General features: G+C 41.4%; 1 protein-coding gene across 8 annotated transcripts in view; it reads left to right on the forward strand.

Annotated features, from left to right (window-relative positions):
• The first annotated feature begins 7,182 nt into the window (after positions 1-7,182).
• The window catches only part of KDM6A (lysine demethylase 6A), a 179,627-nt gene continuing 168,424 nt past the window's right edge, over positions 7,183-18,385 (forward strand). For 3 of the 8 annotated variants that reach the window (XM_027534625.1, XM_027534626.1, XM_027534629.1), the window contains exons 1-2: positions 7,252-7,779; positions 8,003-8,066. In XM_027534625.1, coding sequence (XP_027390426.1) covers positions 7,619-7,779; positions 8,003-8,066 — 225 coding nt within the window. In that variant the 5' untranslated portion in view covers positions 7,252-7,618. Of the gene's footprint in view, positions 7,780-8,002; positions 8,067-18,385 lie in introns of all 8 variants that reach the window. The other 5 variants (XM_027534631.1, XM_027534632.1, XM_027534628.1 and 2 more) reach the window with 4 other exon arrangements.

Below are 18,385 nucleotides of genomic sequence, written 5' to 3' on the forward strand. Positions count from 1 at the left end.
TGAGCTGAAAAGAATCACAATCAAACAGTAAGAACTGCTGTGTGGTAGAAGTCAGGATATTCAGTTTCTACTTCTGATAAAAATTCACAGAATTGATGATGGTTAAAGCCATAAGAATGAATGAAGTTACCATTGCTACTACTGGTTCAATAACACATGATAAGTTCAAATATTACCACAAACTAATTTCTGATGAATAATACAATAAATAGCCACAGGGTTTAAACACCTTACATTTTCATAAGCTTTGTTGTTTGTTCAAATAAGCATTTTTCTACTTTATACATATTTTTACTACTATCACTTGTAACACATCTTAGCAGGTTCCTCTTCATGTTATATAGCATCAGTTTGTTTTCAGTTTCTTTAAAAATATTTTCCCTTGTAATTGTTCCATTCAGACTAGTCACAGAAGTTAATTCTTCAGTTATTTCAAACAAGGCCTTGACTCTTCAAATGAAAAACTGAGTAGTATCAGTATTACCTGTTAACTCATAAAGAGTGAAGGAAAACCATTCAGTAATTGCTTTGTTTTTAAATTGATTATTGACACTGCTCTCAATGTCTTCAACTCTTTAAGCAACTGTTCTAGCTGAAAGTCTAATAGTCTTGCTTTGCTTATTTGGCTAAGAAATGAGCCACTCAGAAAATTACTTTGGTTGAAGCTTCATATTCATTTTTGTATTTTTCTGAAGAAACTCTGCTATGATGAAATATTCCACTTTAAATTCTCTAACTGTTCTCACTGTTGCTTTCCTGTCAGTTGGGAATATTGTGATGAATGTAGTCTGATAATATTGACATATATTATATTATTTCAGTAAAACTATACTTATTGCATGGTAACAAAATAGTCCACACACCACTGTGCCTTATAAGCATATGAAGTCCTTTTTCTCTGTTTTCTGGTTTTGACTTATAGGTATGTACTGGTAATAAAAAAAAAGTAATGGTGTTACATGTGTGGTACTTGAAACACTGCCAACTTGAAACACAGCATCATTGTGATTTGCAAGGCACAAAGCAGCAATCTGTAAGATGAGACACATTCTCTACTGCAACAATTCAACTCTATGTTGCTTTGTGAAAGTGGCCATAGATGACATATAAATGAATGAGCATGAATGTGTACCAATAAAACTTTATTTATACACACCCAAATTTGAATTTCATGTAAGTTTAATGTGTGATGAAATGGCTGTACAAATATAGGTGGTGTGCTGGATTTGATCTGTAGGTTACGGTTTTCTGATCCCTGGTCTAGCCAGATAGTCAATATTCTTTGACAAACTTCCATAGTGGCACAGTGGATAAGAACCTGCCTGCCAATGCAGGGGACACGGGTTCAATCCCTGGTTCAGGAAGATTCCACATGCCTTGGAGCAACTAAGCCCACGAATTATAACTACTGAGCCTGCAAGCTGCAACTACTGAGGCCCGGGTGCCTAGAGTCTGTGCTCCACAAGAGAAATCACTGCAATGAGAAGCCTGTGCACCACGTCAAAGAACAGCCCCCGCTTGCTAGAACTAGAGGAAGCCTGAGCACAGCAACAAAGACCCAGTGCAACGAAAAATAAACAAATAAAATGCTTTAAGAATATATTCTTTGAGCTTGGTGCCAGCTACCGAGCCCAGGTGAAAGGAAATCTGTTCAAAGCAGTATCACTGACACCAGTAGCAACCCTACTATTTCTGTGCCTAAAACACAATAACCATTGGTATGGTTCTTTAGGTAAGCCTTACTAGGCTCTTCATGGTTCTGCCTAATTTTCCAACTTCCACTTCCAATTCTTTCCTTCCCCTTTTGTTCGCAGCCATACTCAACTTCTTGAATTCACCAGAACTCTCAAGTTCTTAGGCTTCTGTGCTTTGGCAGATCTGTTGCAGCTTCTGTTGGGAAGACACTCACTACTGTAACCATCCTCCAGCCCCCAACAGTTCATCTTTTATTCTCCAGGTGCTTTATCTGGTACTTCTAGGTTGATAAAGATGCCTCTTCTATGAGCATCCACAGAAATTTGGGTAAAGTTCATAGCATTCATCACTATTTTATAGGATAAAATTTATTTATATAACTCTCCAAGTTAAGAAAGAGTTCAGGACATGGACTGTATCAGCTTGGAAAGTTTTCAACCATTATTTCTTTGCATACTTTTTGGGCCTTGATATATTTCTCCTCTCCTTCTTGGACTCTGATAACACAGATGTTAGATCCTTTGTTACCATCCCATAGGTCTCAGAGGCTCTACTGTTTTTCCTATCTATTTTCTCTCGGTTGTTCAAATTGGGTGATTTCTGTTGCTCTGTCTTGAAGTTCTCTGATCCTTTCCTCTGTCCCCTCCATTCTGATGATGAACCCATACATTGTTTTAAATTATGGTTATTATATTTTTCAGTTCTAAAATTTCTATTTGGTTCTTCTTGGTATTTTCTATTTCTTTGCTAACACTTCCTATTTCTCTGCTAAGGCTTTCTAGTTTTTCATTTGTTTGGAATGGATTCATAATTGCTCATTGAAACATTTTTTATGATTGCTTTAAAATCCTTGTCAGAGAACATGAACATCTGATTCACGTTATTGTTCACATCTGTTGATTGTCTTGTCTAATTAATGTTGGGTTATCCTAGTTCTTCATATGAGTGATTTTTCATTGAAACCTGGACATTGTGGGTATTATGAAACTCTGGCTCTCATCTAAATATTCTTTTTAGCAGGTCTCTTCTGATATCACTCTGTTGGGGAAGGGAAAGCACTGCCTTGTTACCACCAGGAATAGAAGTCCAGGTTCCCCACTCAAACTTGATTAACACCGATGGAAGTGGAGGGTCTCCTTGTTACTACTGGGTGTGAACTGAAGTTCTGGCTCCCCCCTAGGCCTCCACTGAGACCACCATATCTGAAGGTGCACACATGTGAGAGCTCAGTCATTTAGTCATGTCCAACTCTTTGCCACCCCATGGACTGCAGCTTGCCAGGTTCCTCTGTCCATGGGATTCTCCAGGCAAGAATACTGGAGAGGGTTACCATTTCCTCCTCCAGGGGATCTTCCCAACCCAGGGATGGAATCCGCATCTCCTGCATTTGCAGGAGGATTCTTTACCACTGAGCCACCAGGGAAGCTTGTCTGGAGGTGTAGGTGCCTCGTTACTGTTCCCCACATTGCTTCCATAGGAGTGGTGGCCTTGTTAGCACTGGGCAGTGGTGACAGTTCTGACTCATCAGTAGGTCCTCAGCAAGGAAGGGAAGTGATGCCTCATTAATGCTGGGTGGGTATGGAAATCTAGGTTCCCCAGTGTAGTTGGTGGTGGTGGGGTAGGATTTGAGGTGCTTCTTTACAGATTGGCAAGGGTAGAAGTCTAGGCTTCTGGTGGGTGTGGGAGTCAAGGCTTCTTCTAGAAGTCCCAAAACTATTCTGACAACTGAAGTTTTTGTAACAGGTTAAAGTCTGTCTGTACTTGGCTCCCAATCTCTCCTCAACTCTAACCCTGTATTTGTTTTTGTCATCAGTATGTTTGGACATGAGTTGGATAATTTTTTTGATGCCAGTAAGTGTGGGAAGGGCTAAATTTATCTCTGATCCTGATTTAAAGGATAAGTATAGTTCTATTTACAAGATTAAATAAATCATGACTGTTATGTGACTTATTATTATCTGCATAGGTTATGTCGGAGAAGGCAATGGCAACCACTCCAGTACTCTTGCCTGGAAAATCCCATGGATGGAGGAGCCTGGTAGGCTGCAGTCCATGGGGTCGCTAGGAATTGGACACGACTGAGCGACTTCACTTTCACTTTTCACTTTCATGCATTGGAGAAGGAAATGGCAACCCACTTCAGTGTTCTTGCCTGGAGAATCCCAGGGACGGGGGAGCCTGGTGGGCTGCCGTCTATGGGGTTGCACAGACTCGGACATGACTGAAGAGACTTAGCAGCAGCAGCAGCATAGGTTATGTGGCACTGACATTATAAATGAACTACATATTCCTAAGTAGTTCAGGTTAAGAATTTAGTTGTTTAAAAGGAGTTAAATTTATTTTCTTATAATTGAGTGGGTTTTTCCTCTGACAGTAATTGATGGTACCTGCATAAGTATTAACACAATGCCGCTACAAATGATGTACTAACTAGTCCATAATCTGACTCAGCATAATACAAATTTTATATATTTTTAAAATATCGATTTATCTACATTATATATTAATCATATCAACTTAGTAAATTCAAATTATTCTCCCCAGCTTATAGTTTATTAAGTTATAACTATTAAATAAGAATCAGTACTAAGTGATATAAGGTTTAATTTTAGAATAAAGGAGAGATGTAATGTTCATTGGAAGGACTGATGTTGAAGCTGAAACTCCAATACTTTGGCCACCTGATGTGAAGAGCTGACTCATTTGAAAAGACTCTTCATTTGGAAAGATTGAAGGCGGGAGAAGGGGACGACAGAGGATGAGATGGTTGGATGGCATCACCGATTTGATGGAATTGCGTTTGGGTAAACTCTGGGAGTTGGTGATGGACAGGGAGGCCCGGCGTGCTGTGCTTCACGGGGTCACAAAGAGTCGGACACGACTGAGAGACTGAACTGAACTGAAACCCTCCCCAAAAAGTATATTAGGACTGCCTATGTGTTGGGCTTATAGGGGAAGTTGGGAGGGATAGGAGAAAGTGATTGGTAAACTGGTGATCAACATAGAACCCAGAATGTGAAAGCTAGAAAGGATTTTAGAAATTCGAAATTTCCTATTCTTTCGAGGTTTTTGAATGCATATGATGTATCTGGCACTTTACCTACCTTATGGCATTTAATCTTCAAAATAATGCTGTAAAGTGGCTCTATTTTCTCAGATGAGGGAACTGAAGCTCAAATTAGACTAACTTGTTGAAGGTCACCCAGCTATCAAGTGACAGACTTAGGATTTGAACCTAGATCTGCATGATTCCACAGTTCATGCTCCTTTGGTTCAATTGCTCTGCCTTCTATATGGGTTTTCAGAGCCACTTTTCATAGAAATTATTATTAAAAAATCATCTATCCTACTTCCCCATTTCTCTCTTCAGTGAAGGACCTAAACCTTAGAGGCTACATACCTATTGTACATATGATATAAACTATGCTAGACCGAAAACATTACGTAGTGATATAAGGACTGTGTTACTGTATAAAAAATATCTCATGCTTCATGATGGATGACACATATCTGTAACTGAACTAGACAAAGAGTTCTGGCTTAGAGGATAAGTAACTTTCCCAGGGACACATAGCCTGTGCAGAGAAATGATTTGCAGCCAGGCCTGCCTGACTTCGACCCCACCCACAGCATCTACTCCATGCAATTCTGCAGCTAATACCAAGTAATGATTATGTAGTGAAAAAGAAGGTTTTGAGGGGTTGGAGGTAGGCAGCCTCGTAATTCTTGGAAACAGCCTGAGTCAAGAACCACCAGCTCCCACAAGATTGTCAAACACTGGCAGAATTTCTATCTCTGCTTGTGCAAGTCTAAGTGTGTGTGTGTGTGTGTGTGTATGTGTGTGTGTGGTGGTGGTGCTGTGTGAGGGGAGATAGTGGTGTCAAAATCTCCCAGGCATTGAAGGTCATCTGTTGTGAGAAAGTTTACAATGAATGTATTAATTTAGCTGTAGAAAATACTCAGCCTTGTATACTCACTCATTCAAGTAAAATGGAAGGAATACTGTAAAGCATGGAAGAGGTGTTTTAGAAAAGGTGATTAAACATGAAGCATAATCCATATAAAACTATATTTTGTTAAGTCTAGTTACTGGTCTCAGGGAAACAATTTAAAACTGTGTTGGTGTGCAAAATCAGTTGGGATTTCCATAGCTTCTCACTGAATACTGCTAGGATTATTGAGTCAGCACTGAATTGTCTTCCTTATATTTTGAAATCCAACTAAATATACCTTGTTTATTGGTTACGTTATTGAAAATGGAGAGTCCATGTTTATGAAGGAAACCTTGTTTTCATCTGTCCATTAATTTTTTCCTATCCCTGAAGACTGGAGGTGTGCACTGTAACAGATCTGTTACATGAAACTTATCTTACTAAATTTATCTTTTGCAAAGAGTAACAGACCGTAGGCATGTTTTCTTTTCCCAATTATACTATGGATTGAAAGGCAGACTAGTGACTTTTATTTGCATCCGAGACACGGTCAGAAGAAGGTGTTACTGTGGTCTAGGGTTTTCTGGGCTCAAAGCTTCCCTGAGGATCTTAATTTTGTCTTCTCTCAGGCCTGTCTACAAGCAGTCCCAACTCTTCCCATGAAAGCCCCACTGAGATCACAGCAAAAGAAAGCAACATTCTGGAGATAACTGCTTAACAAATTTTCGTCACTGCTTTTTCTTATAATACTATAATGAACTACTGATAAAACACCGGTAGCATGGAAAATTTGGCTCCAAAGTGCTGCCAACAGACCTTTGGCGGTGGGGAGCCGTGGTCTGCGAGCCAGATCCCCGTGGGTGACTCTTCAATCCCTCTGGCCGGGGGTGAGGGGGCCTTTCCCCCTTCATTTGCAGCGCGAGCGAGGGGATCCGGGCCGGCAGCGCAGGCCTGGCCTAGGGCGGCGCCCGAGCCCCGGGGCACGGGGCCGGCAACTGCTCTCCGAGGGCGCTCCTCGCGGAGGCCATTACTTCCAGCAGTGCAAAAAGTATGCTTTCTTCGGAGGGCGGAGGTCAGGAGCCTTGCGCCGCCTCCTGGCGACGTGACCTTTAACAGGCCCTCCAGGGCCCGGGACACGCGGAGCACAGGATGCCGGAGCCGCGGTCGGGGACCACCCCGGAGCTCCTGGGCAGCCAAAGGCCGTCCATGGCGTCCTAGCTCACTGCTCACGCCCGCCGCGGGCGATGACGGACCTCGCCCTTCCCCACCGTTCCCCTCCCCCTCCCGAGCCCGCCGCGGCTCGCGAGCTGACACAGTCCGAACCCTCCATTCTCTGCCCCACTATATTTAACTGGCACAACCTAACCCGCTGCTCCCTCTCGGTGACAACCCTTCACCCGGACAGACGGACCCAGCAGCCAACCATCGGTCAGAATTGGCGGGCCTCCTGCTCCCTGTAGGTGGTGGCCTCGGTGGGCGGGGCTCGGGCAGCTAGCAAGTTCAGTGGAGCCACGGCTGACGTGAGTCAACAAAGGTCACGTGAAGCGAGCCGGGCATTTCGATTGGCTGCATCAGCCGGGCAGGGAGGGGGGGTCACGGCGGCGGCGTGGGGTTCGCTGTGTGACACAATTACAACAACTTTGTGCTGGTGCCGGGGAAGTTTGTTTCTCCAACGAATTCCCCCCACATCCCTCAACCCCGCACGCTCCGGCCGTTCCCGCCGCCCCCGCCCGTGGCTGCCCCTCGCCCGCCCCCGCGATGTGACCCAACAAGCCGAGCCGCCGCCGCTGCCGACCCGGGGGCTCCGCAACCCCAACCGCCACCGCCTTCACCGCCGCCGCGTTGGGATTTTTCGTCGCTGCCGCCCGCGGCGGAGGAGGAGGTGGCGATAAAGTTGGTGTGCGGGTCCCGCGCGGAGGTTGGGGGCGTCGTTGCGGGCCCCGGCCCGCGGGGGGGTGTCGGCGTCGGAGTTGTGAATTCGCTGCGTTTCCATGAAATCCAGCGGAGTGTCGCTCGCTACCGCCGCCGCTGCCGCCGCCGCTTTCGGTGATGAGGAAAAGAAAATGGCGGCGGGAAAAGCGAGCGGGGAGAGCGAGGAGGCGTCCCCGAGCCTGACAGCCGAGGAGAGAGAGGCGCTCGGCGGACTGGATAGGTATGGGTCGCCGTCACCCACCCGCCCGGTCTGCTCCGGACGGTTGGCGCCTCTCTCCGGGGAGGCCCGAGCGCGGTTCGCCTCTGGCGGCGGCGGGGCGGGCACCTGGGCTTGGCGCTCTCGGTGCCGTATCCGCCGCCGCCGCCGGGGCCTCGGGATCGTGCAGGGATGGGTCGGGAGGGTTGCTGGAGCTCTAACGAGCCGCGTGTGTCTCTCCCCACAGCCGCCTCTTCGGGTTCGTAAGGTTTCATGAAGATGGCGCCAGGACGAAGGCCCTACTGGGCAAGGTAAGGCAGCCGCGGGCTGGAGTGCGGACACGGTCTCCCCGGCCGGCGCCCCGCTCGTCCCGGGCCCCGCGGCTCGGCCGGCGCTCATTGTGGCCGCGAACGAGGGCCGAGGGGCTTCCGGAAAACTATTTTCTGCTTTTGGTCTCCCCTTACCACCGGATCCCTCGCTTGCTCCCTTGCGAAATCGCTCTCTCCTCTCGTAGCTGGAGGAACAGAGACGGCAGCGCTTTGGGGCCGAGCTCAACTGGGTCGACAAAACTGCCTGTTATTTTACGGCTTTTGGAGGGTCAACCGATGATCTCTCCGAGGTGCCTGTTTAGGGTCAAAGGCTCGTAAATGTGTGCGGATTTCCCCACATTTCCGACTTACTTGCCTCCCTTGGTTTTTCTTCTTTTTCTCCAGGTAGGCTGTTCGGGAAATGTACTGTTAACCCAACGTTTGGGGTTTTCTTGTGTCCCCGCTCCCAGAAGGAAAGTTGCACGTAGTTTAGGGCGGTGAAGAGTTTGCATGGGGCTGTTGACAGGCATCTCAAGGGGTACGATGTTTTACCTGAAGTTGGGTGACTTGTTTACTTTTTGAGTCTTTCTGCTCTAGAAATCTTGCAGTTACTTATGAATGTGTTTTCTCCTTGGAGCCTCGTTCCCTGTGTTTTTCACAGGGGAGGCCGAGGGAAATTCGGGGTGCAGTCTCTGTTTATTTGTGTGGAAAGTTGTTGGCACTGTCATTTAGTTAAGTAATGGCTGCTCCTGTCGGCCCAAGATGGCGGGACAGGGTGGGAGGAGAAAGTGAAGGGGGGGGTTTGGGGGAGGGAGGAGAGGTAAACATGGAAATAAATAGTAGCGATGAATAGGCCTCTCCTTCGGAGTGTGTAACTCGGTGGGTGATTAATAAAAATTATCCAAGATTATTTGCATCTAGCATTCTTGCACCTTTCTCAAGCTTGGGAGCCGCATTCATAAGCCTGGTAAATGCTTATCAACCTGTAGCACATTTAGTTATCCATCCGTAAGCTATTGAACAAAGGCAGTGGAGTCTCGATCTGTCTGCATCAGTTTGTGTCTCTTGACCAGAATCTGATCGAAATGATATTTGAATGCTCGGTTCTTAATTGGGACCGTGAAACTTGGAGTGTGCCGCGATAGGTGTTGCATCCATTAAACATTTTCTTTTCTAGCTGAAATCAGTAGCTTTGCATTTGATACCTGGCTTTATTGTTGCAATTGAGAAGGAAGTTTGAAATAACTAAAGCCTTGCATTTTATTCTTAAGTTGATTTAAGAAAAAATACGGTTATCTCGAATTTTTGTCTGCAGTTTGGAGTCACTAATTCCTTTTATCTGTAATTACACTTCTGTTTTTGTTTCAAAGTAACTTATGTGTAAGGGGTTTCGAACACAATAATGACCCAAAAGCTAGACTGAAATAATCCTTTTCAGTAAGCTCAGTCCCTTTGATCCATAGAGAAAAGTTGAATTAAACTTTGACTATGTAGGTATTAATTGGCTTCATTAAAACTATCGCCGGAAAAATGAATAGCGACTAGCTCTGAAATGATTTAAGCATAAATGATTTAAACCTTGAAATTTCTTTTCAACCTGCGTATTTAAAATATTTTACTTAAAAATACTTAACTACTGTCAAAGTTGTCATTCCAAAAGATTAAGGAAAATATTTAAATTTAAGAAGCATTGTATTTTGGAGTGATTATCTCCGGTCTGGTAGGGGGTTGGTAAAATGGTCCGCAAATATAATACATTTGGAATAGTTTGGCCAAATCTATTGTTTTGGTTAGGGTAATAATAAATGGAATCTGATGTTATACGTGGATAATGTGTAAAATGCTAGTTGATTTTATGTCTCAGAATGCTTGTATTTAGATGGATTCACAGTGAGTGGATCGTGCTTAACATTGTATTTCAGATTGTAATATTGATCTGTAGTTATTATGCACTACTGACTTTAAATTGTAAAGTAACATTTTCAAGTATTTGTGAAAATGTGCTTTACTTTCTTGATGTTTGACTGCAGTAACATAAATGAGAAACTTGTTAAGGTTCATTATATTTTGTGGCAGAATGAAGGCTTCATCAAATACTGGGTAATTTGATAAACTACTAAGTATTTTGTTGAGCTAAAGGAGAAGAAAAAATCTTCATTACTTCAGACCCCATGCCTGTGAGGTCCTATTTAGGTCAAGACTCATTAGCCTTAACATTAAAATAAAACATTCTAGAGTATGTGCTTGCAATCGCAAGCAGTTCTTGGTTGCATCTTTGTGAGCTTGAACATAACAGTGAAATGTGTAATGTAAAGCTTGATATTTTATGATCTCTCACCATGAGTTTGAATTGGATTCTGAATAGAATGAATGAGCTGGAATCTTGCTATAGGAAGTATTGAATTATTTAGTTTCATCCATCTTTTGAACAGCCCTGGTAAACAGTATGTTTTTTTGTGAAATGTTGAGCTGTGTTGGTTTCAGAATTCTTAATCCCTGAAAGTCTTAAAGATGAGAGCTGGCTTTTCTTTGTTGGGGTAGGTTCAGGCTACTTACCTAAGGGCAGATACTGGAATTAAATAAATCACAGGACTCTTTAGCTATGATTTTTGTCATTACCCCATCTGGCCGTCCGCCCATCAAATTTAGTTGGCACCTTGTATAACTTTTCTTTCTGACAGAAACTTGGCTCTTACTACTTGCTTTTAACATTTATTCATATACAATATTGAATATTCTTTCAAGTTTTTAAATTAGGTTTTAAAAAAGGTTGACTCTTGACCTAAAAGATTTGGTAAGTTTAAAACATTTACTAATAAGTATCTCTTCTTTCCCCAAACTTGTAGGTTCCTTTTCTAGTTGGGAGGATACTTTATCCAAACTGCTTTCTTTTAGTAGCTGAATGCATTTGTCAGACTAATTTATATTGGAGTCATTGAAAGAATTTCTGTTTGAATGATTTCCATTTGATATACAACGCTTGGGGGTTTGGATTAAAGAGAAATTAGTAGTACAGTGTATTATTTTGTAGTAGTACCTTTAAAATATCTTGAAAAGATTGTTAACAGCAAGTGGTTGCTTAATCAGAGCTCTTGAAATATAGCATGATCTTGACCAATTTTTTCTTTAATGCTGACCATCTTTTGTTATCATAATTCAAGACTCTTATTTTTTTAATTACAGTGGAGTTACTGAAAAGTAATTAAGTGAAACATTTTAACAGGAATTAACTATGGTGACTTAGCACATTTTAAAAAATCTTTTGGGTTATTCTTGTTTTCAGTTAATAAGGATTTGCGTTAAAATATATGTTAATATAGAGCATGAATATATTGATAGTGATACTACATCTGTATTTATAGTAATTATATAGTGCTAAAGGGTTGGAATCTTTTGTCAAGAAACTATGCTAAAATACATAGTTGTTCACTTTGAAGTACCTTTATATCATTTTTAAGTTTGTGTTAAATACTCTTCTTGGGATTTTTTTTTTTTTTTTTGTAATTCTTTTAATCAATAGATTATGTAGAATACCTGGAAGTAATCTCTCCCTCATTGCAAGCAGATTCTTTACTGTCTTAGCCACCAGGGAGGCCCATGGTGGCTAAAATGTATGTACTTAAAAAAAATACGTTCTTCTTTTTCCTAGGAGATAATTAGCATGAAAATAGTTGGAATTTAAAATTCCGGGGGTAGTGGAAGTAGGTTAAGATCCATTAAAGCATATATTTTCCTAAATTTGGTTTGCTTGCATGTTAGTGACTAAACTACCACTGTGGTAGTGCTCAGTTGTGTCCGACTCTTTGCGACCCTATGGACTGTAGCCCACCAGGCTCTTCTGCCCATGGGATTTCCCAGGCAAGAATACTGGAGTGGGGTGCCATTTCCTACTCCTGGGGATCTTCCCAACCCAGGGATGGAACCTACGTTTCTAAAGTCTCCTGCATTGGTGGGCAGATTCTTTACCTCTAGCGCCACCTGGGAAGCCCAATGTATATGGTAAGGGAAAATTATTAGGTCAGTTGTAGAAGGTGACTTTTTATACTATAATATTTGGATGTTGATACTTAAAATTATATTCTATGTATGTGTTTTGTTTACTGGCACTTTTAAAGGAATATATTCATTTCCACCGCTAAAAGAGATGAGTGTTTGGGTTACAAAAGTAACCGCAGAATAATGTCACACTTCTCTGTTTCAAAATTAGGTTTTTAATTTGATGCATCTTATAAAAGTATTTTTAAGTTTGGAAAGTTGTCTTGTAAGTTATAGTCATTGTTATTTACCTGGACAAAGTCTCAGGCAATTGCTATACATTTCCTAAGATTTTGATACATTTCTGGTAATAAAGCTATAGTAAGAGATTATAGAAAGTGCTTGCTTATCTGGCCACACATTAGAATTGCAGGAATATATAAACATGCACTTAAAGTTCTGAATTCTTTCCCCTCACCGGATAACTCTTTTTGTAGAATCAATTACAAATTGAAATGACAGAGGAACATTTAACTGCCACCTCTGTACATTTCAGGTTGTTAAAAACTGTGAGAGATGAGTTTTTGTGATGTAGGTGGTAAAGTGGAATGGTGGGCTATGCACTTTGAACCAAAGTGAAGGTTCAGTGCTTGGCTAGCTACAGAGTAAAAATATCTTTTTATGACTTGATTATGTAACATTTAGTTTTTATATATGTAATAATAGTATTATTTTGCAGATTTGAAAAAGTTTACTTTTGGTTAAGCTTACTTTGAAACTCATTGTGATGCTTTGAACTCTTTGCAATTGATGTTAATTAAAACACTGTGAATTAATATTTTTGAAATGTATCCAGAGAACTAATTTATGTTACAAAAACACCACTAGGTTGTCAAAGAATTGAAATGGTGGTTATTTAAGGCCCACATGTATTTATTTGTAAACTAGTTAATTAATGAAGTTTAATTGAGAGTCCCTTCGACTGCAAGGAGATCCAACCAGTCCATTCTGAAGGAGATCAGCCCTGGGATTTCTTTGGAAGGAATGATGCTAAAGCTGAAACTCCAGTACTTTGGCCACCTTGTGCGAAGAGTTGACTCATTGGAAAAGACTCTGATGCTGGGAGGGATTGGGGGCAGGAAGAGAAGGGGACGACAGAGGATGAGATGGCTGGATGGCATCACTGACTCGATGGACATGAGTCTGAGTGAACTCCCGGAGTTGGTGATGGACAGGGAGGCCTGGCCATGGCAGCACGCCATTCGTGGGGTTGCAAAGAGTCGGACACGACTGAGCGACTGAACTGAACTGAACTGAATGAATACATGATCGACAGTCTTATGTACTCATATCAAACAAAGCCTCACATACAATTTTACCAGTTTTCTCTACTGGTTTGTAATTTGTCAATGGTAAATTAAAGCAACAAATACTTGAGTACACTGAATACAAGTCGTCTATTCAGGAAATATGGAGATAATGAAGATATCCCTTGTTTGCATTGAAAACTTACAGCTCCCTTAAAGGGTGAGATAAGTATGAGGAGGACTATCACAAAAACATCAGTGGTGGTAGGAAAGTGGAGTATCCTGAAGGTTTACGATACAGATCAATTTAACAATTTACAAGTTAGAAAGGCTTTTTTTTTTTTTTTTGGCCATCCATAAAAACATTGATTAGCAAGCATGCACAAAAGCAGTCACAGGAACCTGTTTGTGAAGCTTAACGGATTACCAGTGTCTATCAGGGGCCTTGCTGGAAAGGTGCTTTGGTGGCACCTGTTACATGCAGTGTTGCCAGCAGTAGACATTAGCCCCAGAATCACCTGATCAGTGGTGGAACACAGGGCTGGATGGGACTCTTCGGCTGTGTGTGCACTGTGGACAGTATTGGGATCCTGGATTTGCTGATTCTTAGGCCCTTTTATGCAAAAGTGGAGATGCCTTTGTAGTGTTTCGAGCCAAGCCACATTAACTTGAATATCATTCACTGCACTAATGAAAACTTACTTCTGACATTCCTTATGCTTCCTAACACATTCTCCTGACTAAAGTAAAGGCAGGAGAAGCATTGGCTTTATAGGGTTCTGTCCTGGCTCCTGTCTTCCTCAGGTTTCTTCTTTGTAGATTTAACTATTCTGGACTGTATATTCCTGATTTGGGAATTTCAAAAGTTAACTAAGAACCCCTGGATTTTAGATTATTGGAGTTAACTTGAAAAATTATCTAATAGTTGCTAGGTTAAAATTAATGAAAGCGCATGAGACTTAGCATATCCTGATATATTTCATTTTTTTCTTGAAACATTTAATGAGAATTTATATTATGTAACATATTCTGTATCAGACATTTAAAACTCATTTATTTCATTAGTATTTTACAATACATGAGTTAAATGGGGAAGGGGTGTTCACATTTGTGAGATAATTGCACAGTGGCTTCTGGGCTAGCTTGATTTACAGACACCCTTTTCCATTTATCTGGTCATTTGTTTCAACAAATTATGTACTTTGAACACCAGACCCCAGTAGAGAAAGACAAACCAGGCTCTTAGCTCCTCGTACCTGGGGACTCTTGTAATCTGCACCTTCTTTCCCTAGATAGGTAGTGCTGGAGATGGGCAGGACATTGATGGCTCCCGCAGAAGCACTCCTTGCTTTCTCGGATCCCCATTTTCAGTTTACTCTTGGGGCAGTTGTGAGTTCAGTTTCAAAGTTCTACCTGCCATTGGGCCTTAGTAGAATGTCTCCTATTAATAGGATTGGGCTTGTTTCTTGATTGTGTTTATTGGAGATGGTATTTCTTGACTTCTTTATTAGCAAGGCATCTTTTAATTTTGTTTAGGAGCGCATGGTTTACAATCAGATTTTTGCTTTTAGCAGATGTTCAGACTGTCATCTACTGTGTTTTCTTTCACTCTTCTCATTTTGTAGTAATGGTTACCTTTGTTATGAGTTCTTAACTTGAGATCCTTGAATGAACGTTCATGGGTCAACTTAAGGAATTTTCTGACCAAGTTTTGGTAAGATATTCAAGAAGTAGTTAAATAATAATCATGTTTGTAGTACAAAACAGCCCTAGGGTGAGGAGGAGGGGAGATTGTAAACTAGATTTCTCCGCTGTTGTGAGTTTGTATTTTAACCTTAGATGTGCATTACCTTAAAAATAAATAAGCACGCTGATAATGAGTATACAAGAATTATATTTTGACTGATTAAAGATGGGTTTTATACTAGTGTGTGTATAGTTAGAGATACCTGTCAAGTCTTTTTTGTCGGGTTAGGATACTTCTCATCTTCATGGGCCTTCAGTCAGGATAGGGGTAAATGAAGTAGAGATGTGTATACTGTTTGGTCCCATTTCTTTCTTTGCTCACCCTCACCCTGGTCCTGTTTCTTTGCATTTATTTACATGGCTGTACTCTTTCTTCATTTTGATCTTTAGCATCTGTTTCACTGATGACTTTATTTTTGGGTTTAATTTGGCCCAGGATGACATTTGGGACCTAATTAAAAACTATAACCTGGAAGGGTGGGAGTAATTCCTTATTTAGAGAATTTTAGGTTTCTCAGCCAAATTATGGGCTGTTTGCCACTTCTGTAAGCTTTCACTTATTTTCTCTCACTCATTTCTTTCTTTTATCTTTACTTCTCTACATTTCAAAATACAGTCATCATTCTTTTGTGAATGTGTCCTTGTATTTTTGTGGTTTAGTCTGTGTGGTAGTATTTTGTCTGTTATAATAAATAAAATATACTACTACTAAGTTTATTCTCATGAACAAGGTTGGGCTTTGTTGTAGTTAAGCATATTATACTGGCTTCCCTGATGGATCAGATGATAAAGAATCCGCCTGCAATGCGGGAGACCTGGGTTCAATCCCTGGGTTGGGAAGATCCCCTGGATGAGGGCATGGCAACCCACTTCAGTATTCTTTCCTGGAGAATCCCCATGGCAAGTGTATTATATAAGATCATCTAGTTTATTTTAATTTAGAGCAATGGAAGGAACCATTAGATAAAGGACTCTTAAGATAAATTTATCTAAGGAATCCTTAGATAAAGATAAAGGATTGTTTTCCCACTAGATCTATTGTATTGTGTTCACTGGATCTTTTTCTTTAAAAAAAAGAAAGAAAACAGTGTATTAGAGGAAAGTTTCAGTATTTTGAAAAGCAGAAAAAATCAACCAGTCATCACCAATCATTACCCACCTTCAACAGTTTTCAGCTCATAATCTGTCTTGTTTCATCTGTATTTTACCCTGTGTTGCCATTATTGTGAAGGAAATCTCTTAATCCATAGATATTTCAGCTTGTCTCTGAAACATAGGGCTTCCCTCATAGCTTAGTCAGAAAAGAATCTGCCTGCAATGCCGGAGACCTGAGTTTGATTCCTGGATTGGGAAGATACCCTGGTGAAGGAAATGGCAACCCACTCCAGTATTCTTGCCTGGAGAATTCCATGGACAAAAGAGCCTGGCAGGCCACAGTCCATGGGGTTGCAAGAGTTGGACACGACTAAACGACGACAGCGACTGAAACATAGCCACAATGCCTTTATTACACATAAAAATGCCTTGTTTTTTTATTAGTTTTTGGTTGTGCTGAGTCTTCGTTGCTGCATGCGGGCTTTTTCTAGTTGTGGTGAGCAGAGGCTACTCTTTGTTGTGGGGCATGGGCTTAAAATAACTTCTTAATATCAAATATGATTGAGTCTTAATTTTTTTGCCTTATGGAAGTTAAGAATTAGTTGCTTGGGAAATAAGTAGCGAACAGATATTTAGCTGAATATATGTGAATTTGTATTATATTGTGGTAGAACTTTGTAATATTAATAGATACAATAATGATAAGATAATTTTTTCGAAGAACTTTGTGAATCTTGGTTGTTTGAGTCTGGATAGTTTATTATTATTTAGGGACAATTTATTTTTAAGATAAAATAGTTAAGCATTTTAGGTTTTAGAATTTCAGGTGTCAGAATGAAAACCAGAAAAGCTTTTACTTTGCTTGATTGGTTTGCGAAATAGTTGCTAAACTGCTGTGAGTGAGGGACTCTCCCAAGTCCTGGGGCAACAAGTAAGACTTGGCCTCTGCCCCTGCATCTGTGGAGAGAGATGGACAGAATGACTATTTGATATTGTAAGTGCCGTAATCAAGGTGTATATATAGAGTTCTTTGAGCTCTCAAATGATGGAGCAATTAAAACATTTAAAACTTTTGATTGTAGGTAGTTTAAACTATCCCTACAAATTCCCAACGTTTTGGAGCAGTTAATTTAGGCTGGAGAAGTGGGTAAGAGAAACTGCAGAAAGATGTTACATTTTGGTCTTGTTTATCAAACATGAATAGAATTTGAGCAAGAAGAATAAGAGGGCAGAGAGTTAGAGGTATAAAGTTGAATGGTGTTTGGGGAATTGTGAATAATTTAGTGTGGACCCAGAGAGATTAAGGTTGTCCTAATGGGATAGGTGATTGCAGCCATGAAATTAAAAGATGCTTACTCCTTGGAAGGAAAGTTATGACCAACCTGGATAGCATATTCAAAAGCAGAGACATTACTTTGCCAACAAAGGTCCATCTAGTCAAGGCTATGGTTTTTCCATTGGTCATGTATGGATGTGAGAGTTGGACTGTGAAGAAAGCTGAGCGCCAAAGAATTGATGCTTTTGACCTGTGGTGTTGGAGAAGACTCTTGAGAGTTCCTTGGACTGCAAGGAGATCCAACCAGCCCATTCTAAAGGAGATCAGCCCTGGGATTTCTTTGGAAGGACTGATGCTGAGGCTGAAACGCCAATACTTGGCCACCTCATTCTAAGAGTTGACTAATTGGAAAAGACCCTGATGCTGGGAGGGATTGGGGACAGGAGGAGAAGGGGACGACAGAGGATGAGATGGCTGGATGGCATCACCGACTTGATGGACGTGAGTTTGAGTGAACTCCAGGAGTAGGTGATGGACAGGGAGGCCTGGCGTGCTGCGATTCATGGGATTGCAAAGAGTCGGACACGACTGAGCGACTGAATTGAACTGAATGGGATAGGGAGGAGGTAATTGAGCGTGTGGCCCCCATCATTGTAGATGATAGGAAGCTTTGGGGAGTCACTGAACTCAACTCTCTAATCAGGGGAAGTGACATGACCAGGATATTATTGACTCCCGTGAGAGGGATAAAGTGGAGAGGAAAGGGATCCAGTTGTTAAATATTGATGGATAGATAAGACTACATGAATTTTAGAATAGAATTCTGCTGCTGCTTATTAGATGTATGATCTTTGGGCAAATTATTTTATCTTTCAGAGGCTCAATTTTCTTATCCGTAAAATGGAAGTGGTAATAGGTTTCTG

The sequence above is a fragment of the Bos indicus x Bos taurus genome, chromosome X (assembly GCF_003369695.1).
Source record: "Bos indicus x Bos taurus breed Angus x Brahman F1 hybrid chromosome X, Bos_hybrid_MaternalHap_v2.0, whole genome shotgun sequence".
NCBI classification, from domain to species: domain Eukaryota; kingdom Metazoa; phylum Chordata; class Mammalia; order Artiodactyla; family Bovidae; genus Bos; species Bos indicus x Bos taurus.